Below are 10,000 nucleotides of genomic sequence, written 5' to 3' on the forward strand. Positions count from 1 at the left end.
GATGTAGCTCAGTTGATAGAGCATGGCGTTTGCAATGCCAGGGTTGTGGGTTTGATTCCCACGGGGGGCAAGTATAAAAAAAAAAAAAAAAAATGTATTCACTAACTGTAAGTCGCTCTGGATAAGAGCGTCTGCTAAATGACTCAAATGTAAATGTAAAATGTAGATGGTTGGTAACAGAAGACACACATTGTCTACCGTTTATCCACAAACTTCCCAGACCGTTACTCGATGTTCATTTTGCATCAGGACATGAGCTGTAGCTGTATAACAGTCGGACCCTATAATGGGAAGTTAGGAAGGGGAAGATGACTGGAGAGGGGGACAGAGGGGAGGAGAGTACTGTAGCATTTATCCCAGGTCATAAGAAACAACAACATATTAAGACACCATAAAGGCACATGCACCATAGTATCCCTAACAGAATAGTCTGATTCCAGTGCTGTTTTCTTCTCTGGAGGGAAAACAAGCACCGCGGTTCACAACAGGAAGACATCATAAAACACCTCATCCATTACACTCATTAAAAAGCATTATGGCTGTGGGGTAAAACTGACAGTCTAAACCTCTCCGTGGAACGTCTTGGCCGGATGAACCTGATATCGAAGCTGCTCCTGGGATGGACTGTCTGTCCCCACCCTGAGCGTTGGTTCATCATGCAGAGGCCCTAGAGAAGACAGATTTTAGACATCGAATATATCTTAGCAGTTCCAGTTCAAGGGAGTGGTTTTTTGGGCGGTCAATCTCGGTAACCGGGTCCCCCCCGCCATTCAAGCCTAGTCAAGAACTGCAATGCTGCTGGGTTTTTCCACACTCAACGGTTTCCCGTCTGTATCAAGAATGGTCCCACCCACCCACCCAAAGAACATCCAGCCAACTTGACACAGCTGTGGGGAAGCATTGGAGTCAACATGGGCCAGCATCCCTGTGGAACACTTTCGACACCTTGTACAGTCCATGCCCAACAAACTGAGGCTGTTCTGAGGGTCGAAAGGGGAACTCATTATTAGGAAGGTGTTCTTAATGTTTTGTATACTCAGTGTATACAGGGAATAGGGTGCCATTGGGGATGCAGTCTGTATCTAATGGTGTTTAGCAGGAGGATGTTTTCATCTCCCTAATGGACAGTCAACTACAGTGAACTCCACTCTGAAGGGTTATGGTTACATGGTTTCGTCTCAATTAGTGCGAAATAAGTTTCCTTCTCCATTTCCTCTCACTCTCAAATGGCACCCTGTTCCCTCTGCTCTCCTCTCCTCCTCCTCCTTTCTCCCTCTGCTCTCCTCCTCTCTCCCTCTCCTCTCCTCCTCCTCCTCTCTCCCTCTGCTCTCCTCCTCCTCCTCTCTCCCTCTGCTCTCCTCCAGAGGGAGAGAGGAGAGAGGGAGAAGGAGAGGAGAGCAGAGGGAGAGAGGAGAAGGAGAGCAGAGGGAGAAAGGAGGAGAGGAGAGGGAGGGAGGAGGAGGAGAGGAGAGCAGAGGGAGAGAGGAGGAGGAGGAGAGGAGAGCAGAGGGAGAGAGGAGAAGGAGAGCAGAGAGAAAGGAGGAGAGGAGAGGGAGGGAGGGAGGAGGAGAGGAGAGCAGAGGGAGAGAGGAGGAGGAGGAGAGGAGAGCAGAGGGAGAGAGAGGAGAGGAGAGGAAGAGCAGAGGGAAGAGGAGGAGGAGAGGAGAGCAGAGGGAGAGAGGAGGAGGAGGAGGAGGGAGAGCAGAGGGAGAGAGGAGGAAGGAGAGGAGAGCAGAGGGAGAGAGGAGGAGAGGGAGAGAGGAGAGCAGAGGGAGAGAGAGGAGGAGGAGGAGGAGGAGAGAGGAGAGGGAGAGGAGAGAGGAGGAGCAGAGGGAGAGAGGAGGCAGAGGAGAGAGGAGGAGAGAGGGAGAGCAGAGGGAGAGGAGGAGGAGGAGAGGAGAGCAGAGAGGGAGAGAGGAGGAGAGGAGAGCAGAGGGAGAGAGGAGAGGAGGAGAGGAGGAGAGAGGAGAGAGGAGAGGAGAGAGAGAGGAGCAGAGGAGAGAGGAGAGAGGAGAGAGAGAGAGGGAGAGAGGAGGAGGAGGAGGAGGAGGAGAGGAGAGAGGAGGAGGAGAGAGGAGAGAGGAGGAGGAGGAGGAGGAGGAGAGGAGAGGAGAGAGGAGGAGGAGGAGAGAGGAGCAGAGAGAGAGAGGAGGAGGAGAGGAGGCAGAGGAGAGAGGAGGAGCAGAGGGAGAGAGGAGGAGGAGGAGGAGGGAGAGGAGAGAGGAGAGGAGAGGGAGGAGGAGGAGGAGAGGAGGAGAGGAGAGAGAGGAGAGAGAGGAGGAGGAGGGAGGGAGGAGGGAGGAGAGGGAGAGAGGAGGAGGAGGAGGAGGAGGGAGGGCAGAGGGAGAGGAGGGAGGAGGAGGGAGAGCAGAGGGAGAGAGGAGGAGGAGAGAGGGAGGGAGGAGGAGGAGGAGGAGGAGAGCAGAGGGAGAGAGGGAGGAGGAGGAGGAGGAGGAGGGAGGAGAGCAGAGGGAGAGAGGAGGAGGAGGAGGAGGAGAGCAGAGGGAGAGGAAATAGGGTGCCGTCTGGGTGAGGCGTTTACACCCTCACCCTCACCCTCACCCTGAGCCCTGTTAGAGGTTGGGGTTCAGGACTGTTGCTTGGAGCTCACAGCAGGGTCTAAGACGACCCCCATACTGCGCGTACACACACACACACACACACACACACACACACACACAGGGTGTTAGAGCACAGCTAAGCCCAGGGGGACTTGGTAGGGAGTCCACCCTTGGATGGATAAATGTCAGAAAGGGATTCTCTCTCTCTCTCTCTCTCTCTCTCTCTCTCTCTCTCTCTCTCTCTCTCTCTCTCTCTCTCTCTCTCTGTCTCTGTCTCTGTCTCTCTCTCTGTCTCACTCTCTGTCCTATCTGTGTGAGCGCTGCAGGGGAAAGGCTGGCCATGCTGCAACAGTAGGAAACATTATCTCTGTTAGCCTCCTTATCTCAGCCCTGTCTAAAACCCAGAACAGTTGTGCTGTTTAACTCCTTAACAGCGTGGAGTAGGGAGGTATTTCATTTAGAAACACGCTGTGAATACCCACCATACACCTTCTCCATTCAATTCCATCTGAATTATAACGGGTTAATGTCTTTATTTCAGGTTATAACTGGTTATAATGTCTCTGTCAGGTTATAACTGGTTATGTCTTTATTTCAGGTTATAACTGGTTATAATGTCTCTGTCAGGTTATAACTGGTTATAATGTCTCTGTCAGGTTATAACTGGTTATGTCTTTATTTCAGGTTATAACTGGTTATAATGTCTCTGTCAGGTTATAACTGTGTCCAGTTGATGGCCATCATGGAGCATGCATACTACGGCAGCTTTGGATACCAGGTCACCAACTTCTTTGCTGCCTCCAGGTAACTCACACACTCTCACACACACACACACACTCTCACTCACACACACACACACACACACACACTCTCACTCACACCCACACACACAGCCTTAGATTCACATATGCACGCATGCTTCACACACACATCCCATTTCCCTATATAAATAGTGATTCCTTGCACTAGGTTAATAGATAAAGCAGATTTGTTTTATTGTGAAGCCGTTCCCCAAAGCAGCTGATTGAGCCACCATGAAGGCTTTCCCCAAAGCAGCTGATTGAGCCAGCATGAAGGCTTTCCCCAAAGCAGCTGATTGAGCCAGCATGAAGGCTTTCCCCAAAGCATCTGATTGAGCCAGCATGAAGGCTTTCCCCAAAGCAGCTGATTGAGCCAGCATGAAGGCCTTCCCCAAAGCAGCTGATTGAGCCAGCATGAAGGCCTTCCCCAAAGCAGCTGATTGAGCCAGCATGAAGGCCTTCCCCAAAGCAGCTGATTGAGCCAGCATGAAGGCCTTCCCCAAAGCAGCTGATTGAGCCAGCATGAAGGCCTTCCCCAAAGCAGCTGATTGAGCCAGTCACATGGTGTGGTTGTTTACAAAGAGCAAACGGAAGCTTTAGTGACGTGACGTTCCACTGTTGTTCAAGAGAGGTGATCAAGTTACACTTGAGATTCACTACTAATGTTTTCCTGCTAAATATCTTATAACTAACTGTAAGTTAGCTATCTAAGATGTGCCAAATAAATTATCTCCGGCTCAGGGCTCCAGCTGTGCATTTGGTTTGCTAAGTGGCTAGCTAAGTGGCTAACCTAATTGCCAGATCAAGCTTCTTAGTTCCAGCAGAGACATTCAACCCCCTCCTTGATCAACATCCCTGTTGTCTAATATTTGTTTTTTTGTGTGTAGCAAGCCTTTTGAGATAGTTGTACTACTTTATGAGCTGGGGTGTCTGTCCTTGCAATTAGTTTATGTTCGCTTGCACTTATTAGCGTTTTATATTTTAACGTTTGGAAAGAAATAGTGCCCCCTTGTGTGCGCACTGCCGGTAATACCGTATACCCCGGTATGGTATCGGAACGGTATGAAAAATCTGGATAGTGCGCGACCCTAATTTGAGCATGTTCACAGCGTGGTAGGGAGAAAGGAGGAGGAGAGCAGAGGGAGAGAGGAGCTGTTCACAGCGTGGTAGCCTGGGTACCAGAACAGAGGAGAAGTTGAGCCTCAGCGTGGTAGCCTGGGCACCAAAACAGCGGAGAAGTTGAGCCTCAGTGTGGTAGCCTGGGCACCAAAACAGCCTCGCACTCTCACAGCTCTTAGTGGTTGCGGAAATTGACACAGTTTGCTGATTTACTTTCTGCATCTACAGTGAGGGGGGAAAAAAGTATTTGATCCCCTGCTGATTTTGTACGTTTTGCCCACTGACAAAGACATGATCAGTCTATAGTTTTAATGGTAGGTTTATTTGAACAGTGAGAGACAGAATAACAACAAAAAAATCCAGAAAAACGCATGTCAAAAATGTTATAAATTGATTTGCATTTTAATGAGGGAAATAAGTATTTGACCCCTCTGCAAAACAGGACTTAGTACTAAGTGGCAAAATCCTTGTTGGCAATCACAGAGGTCAGACGTTTCTTGTAGTTGGCCACCAGGTTTGCACACATCTTGCAGATCTTCTCCAAGTCATTAAGGTTTCGAGGCTGACGTTTGGCAAATCTAACCTTCAGCTCACTCCACAGATTTTCTATGGGATTAAGGTCTGGAGACTGGCTAGGCCACTCCAGGACCTTAATGTGCTTCTTCTTGAGCCACTCCTTTGTTGCCTTGGCCGTGTGTTTTGGGTCATTGTCATGCTGGAATACCCATCCACGACCCATTTTCAATGCCCTGGCTGAGGGAAGGAGGTTCTCACCCAAGATTTGACGGTACATGGCCCCATCCATCGTCCCTTTGATGCGGTAAAGTTGTCCTGACCCGTAGCAGAAAAACACCCCCAAAGCATGTTTCCACCTCCATGTTTGACGGTGGGGATGGTGTTCTTGGGGTCATAGGCAGCATTCCTCCTCCTCCAAACACGGCGAGTTGAGTTGATACCAAATTTTGGTCTCATCTGACCACAACACTTTCACCCAGTTCTCCTCTGAATCATTCAGATGTTCATTGGCAAATTTCAGATGGCCCTGTATAAGTGCTTTCTTGAGCAGGGGGACCTTGCGGGCGCTGCAGGATTTCAGTCCTTCACGGCGTAGTGTGTTACCAATTTGTTTTCTTGGTGACTATGGTCCCAGCTGCCTTGAGATCATTGACAAGATCCTCCCGTGTAGTTCTGGGCTGATTCCTCACCGTTCTCATGATCATTGCAACTCCACGAGGTGAGATCTTGCATGGAGCCCCAGGCCGAGAGAGATTGACAGTTATTTTGTGTTTCTTCCATTTGCGAATAATCGAACCAACTGTTGTCACCTTCTCACCAAGCTGCTTGGCAATGGTCTTGTAGCCCATTCCAGCCTTGTGTAGGTCTACAATCTTGTCCCTGACATCCTTGGAGAGCTCTTTGGTCTTGGCCATGGTGGAGAGTTTGGAATCTGATTGATTGATTTCTTCTGTGGACAGGTGTCTTTTATACAGGTAACAAGCTGAGATTAGGAGCACTCCCTTTAAGAGTGTGCTCCTAATCTCAGCTCGTTACCTGTATAAAAGACACCTGGGAGCCAGAAATCTTTCTGATTAAGAGGGGGTCAAATACTTATTTCCCTCATTAAAACGCAAATCAATTTATAACATTTTTTACATGCGTTTTTCTGGATTTTTTTGTTGTTTTTCTGTCTCTCACTGTTCAAATAAACATACCATTAAAATTATAGACTGATGATTTCTTTGTCAGTGGGCAAACGTACAAAATCAGCAGGGGATCAAATACTTTTTTCCCTCACTGTACATCATATCACTGAGTCTACCTTTGAATGTGGTGGTGTGGATGTGATTGTGGCAATAACTAAATGCTTTTCACTTTGTCGGTGTTAAACAATCTCTCTATTGAAGGGCTTTATTGGCATGGGAAACGTGTGTTAACATTGCCAAAGCAAGTGAAGTAGATAGTAAACAAAAGTGAAATAAATATTAACAGTAAACATTACACTCAGAAGTTCCAAAAGAATAAAGACATTTCAAATGTCATATTATGTATATATACAGTGTTGTAACAATGTGCAAATAGTTAAAGTACAAATGGGAAAATAAATATGGGTTGTACTTACAATGGTGTTTGTTCTTCACTGGTTGCCCTTTTCTTGTGGCAACAGGTCACAAATCTTGCTGCTGTGATGGCACACTGTGGTTTTTCACCCAATAGATAAGGGAGTTTATCAAAATTGGGTTTGTTTTCTAGTTTTTTGTGGATCTCTGTAATCTGAGGGAAATATGTGTCTCTAATATGGTCATACATTTGGCAGGAAGTTAGGAAGTGCAGCTCAGTTTCCACCTCATTTTGTGGGCAGTGTGCACATAGCCTGTCTTCTCTTGAGAGCCAGGTCTGCCTACAGCGGCCTTTCTCAATAGCAAGGCTATGCTCACTGAGTCTGTACATAGTCAAAGCTTTCCTTAAGTTTGGGTCAGTCACAGTGGTCAGGTATTCTGCCACTGTGTACTCTCTGTTTAGGGCCAAATAGCATTCTAGTTTGCTCTGTTTATTTGTTAATTCTTTCTAGTGTTAAGTAATTCTCTTTTTGTTTTCTCATGATTTGGTTGGGTCTAATTGTGTTGTTGTCCTGGGGTTCTGTGGGGTCTGTTTGTGTTTGTGAACAGAGCCCCAGGACCAGCTTACTTAGGGGGGACTCTTCTCCAAGTTCATCTCTCTGTAGGTGATGGCTTTGTTATGGAAGGTTTGGGAATCGCTTCCGTTGAAGTGGTTATAGAATTTAGTCTCCCCCTCTCATATTTACACACACAGATTAGTAACAGTAATAAATATTGAAGTTTAAAACACAGAAAGAAGAGCGAAACAATAACTTAATGCTTTTCCCTTTGTGTCATTAAAGGATAGTGTGAGCCTCACGCTACAATACAACTACTAAAAACCACTCACTGTGCTACTACACCAGACAGTACTGTAATCTGACTGTAAACACATTAACATTTCATCCTGGGATAGAAGAGACTGGGAATAATATAGTAACACATGTTCTGTCTTCACTCTCTCTTGGAGGGAAAATATCAAGGGAGAGTAGAGAGGGGGAGGTAGGTTTGGGGAGAGGGGGGAGGTAGATTGGGGAGAGGGGGAAGGTAGATTGGGGAGAGGGGGAAGGTAGATTGGGGAGAGGGGGAGATTGGGTGAGAGGGGGAAGGTAGATTTGGGGAGAGGGGGGAAGGTGATTTGGGGAGAGGGGGAAGGTAGGTTGGGGAGAGGGGGAAGGTAGGTTGGGGAGAGGGGGAAGGTAGGTTGGGGGAGAGGGGGAGGTAGGTTGGGGGGGAGAGGGGGAAGTAGGTTGGGGGGAGGGGAGGTAGGTTGGGGGAGAGGGGGAAGGTAGGTTGGGGAGTGGGGGAAGGTAGGTTGGGGGGAGAGGGGGAAGGTAGGTTGGGGGGAGAGGGGGAAGGTAGGTTGGGGAGAGGGTGACTGTAGGTTGGGGAGAGGGGGAAGGTAGGTTGGGGGGAGAGGGGGAAGGTAGGTTGGGGGAGAGGGGGAAGGTAGGTTGGGGGGAGAGGGGGAAGGTAGGTTGGGGAGAGAAGGAGAAGGTAGGTTGGGGAGAGAGAGGGACGGTAGGTTGGGGAGAGAGGGGGAAGGTAGGTTGGGGAGAGAGAGGGACGGTAGGTTGGGGAGAGAGAGGGACGGTAGGTTGGGGAGAGGTTGGGGAGGGAGAGGAAGGTAGGTTGGAGAGAGGGGGAAGGTAGCAGTATGTATCCCCCATGTGGCAGTATGTAGACCACATTATCCCCCATGTAGCAGTATGTATCCACCATTATCCCCTGTGTAGTAGTGTGTATCCTCCGTGTAGTAGTATATATCCACCATTATCCCCCGTGAAGTAGTATGTATCCTCCATGTAGCAGTATGTATCCGCCATTATCCTCCATGTAGCAGTATGTATCCACCATTATCCTCCATTATCCTCCATGTAGTAGTATGTATCCTCCATGTAGCAGTATGTATCCGCCATTATCCTCCATGTAGCAGTATGTATCCACCACTATCCTCCATGTAGCAGTATGTATCCACCATTATCCTCCATGTAGCAGTATGTATCCACCATTATCCTCCATGTAGCAGTATGTATCCTCCATGTAGCAGTATGTATCCACCACTATCCTCCATGTAGCAGTATGTATCCTCCATGTAGCAGTATGTATCCACCATTATCCTCCATGTAGCATTATGTATCCACCATTATCCTCCATGTAGCAGTATGTATCCTCCATGTAGCAGTATGTACCACCATTATCCTCCATGTAGCAGTATGTATCCACCATTATCCTCCATGTAGCAGTATGTATCCTCCATGTAGCAGTATGTATCCACCATTATCCTCCATTATCCTCCATGTAGCAGTATGTATCCTCCATGTAGCAGTATGTACCACCATTATCCTCCATGTAGCAGTATGTATCCACCATTATCCTCCATGTAGCAGTATGTATCCTCCATGTAGCAGTATGTATCCACCATTATCCTCCATGTAGCAGTATGTATCCACCATTATCCTCCATTATCCTCCATGTAGCAGTATGTATCCTCCATGTAGCAGTATGTATCCACCACTATCCTCCATGTAGCAGTATGTATCCATGTAGCAGTATGTATCCACCATGTAGCAGTATGTATCCACCATTATCCTCCATGTAGCAGTATGTATCCACCATTATCCTCCATGTAGCAGTATGTATCCTCCATGTAGCAGTATGTATCCACCATTATCCTCCATGTAGCAGTATGTATCCACCATTATCCTACATGTAGCAGTATGTATCCTCCATGTAGCAGTATGTATCCACCATTATCCTCCATGTAGCAGTATGTATCCACCATTATCCTCCATGTAGCAGTATGTATCCACCATTATCCTCCATGTAGCAGTATGTATCCTCCATGTAGCAGTATGTATCCACCATTATCCTCCATGTAGCAGTATGTATCCTCCATGTAGCAGTATGTATCCACCATTATCCTCCATGTAGCAGTATGTATCCTCCATGTAGCAGTATGTATCCACCATTATCCTCCATGTAGCAGTATGTATCCTCCATGTAGCAGTATGTATCCACCATTATCCTCCATGTAGCAGTATGTATCCACCATTATCCTCCATGTAGCAGTATGTATCCTCCATGTAGCAGTATGTATCCACCATTATCCTCCATGTAGCAGTATGTATCCACCATTATCCTCCATGTAGCAGTATGTATCTACCATTATCCTCCATGTAGCAGTATGTATCCTCCATGTAGCAGTATGTATCTACCACTATCCTCCATGTAGCAGTATGTATCCACCATTATCCTCCATGTAGCAGTATGTATCCACCATTATCCTCCATGTAGCAGTATGTATCCACCATTATCCTCCATTATCCTCCATGTAGCAGTATGTATCCACCATGTAGCAGTATGTATCCACCATTATCCTCCATGTAGCAGTATGTATCCGCCATGTAGCAGTATGTATCCA

At 47.5% G+C, this 10,000-nt stretch overlaps 1 protein-coding gene across 1 annotated transcript in view; it reads left to right on the plus strand.

Moving 5' to 3' along the window:
* Positions 1-3,261: 3,261 nt before the first annotated feature.
* LOC311118420 (1,4-alpha-glucan-branching enzyme-like) overlaps positions 3,262-10,000 on the plus strand; it is a gene marked incomplete at both ends in the record, with an annotated part of 7,932 nt that continues 1,193 nt past the window's right edge. Inside the window, one exon of the mRNA XM_084193222.1 lies at positions 3,262-3,365. Coding sequence (XP_084049348.1) covers positions 3,262-3,365 — 104 coding nt within the window. The remainder of the gene's footprint in view (positions 3,366-10,000) is intronic.

The sequence above is a fragment of the Coregonus lavaretus genome (assembly GCF_964263955.1).
Source record: "Coregonus lavaretus genome assembly, contig: HAP1_SCAFFOLD_6122, whole genome shotgun sequence".
NCBI lineage: Eukaryota > Metazoa > Chordata > Actinopteri > Salmoniformes > Salmonidae > Coregonus > Coregonus lavaretus.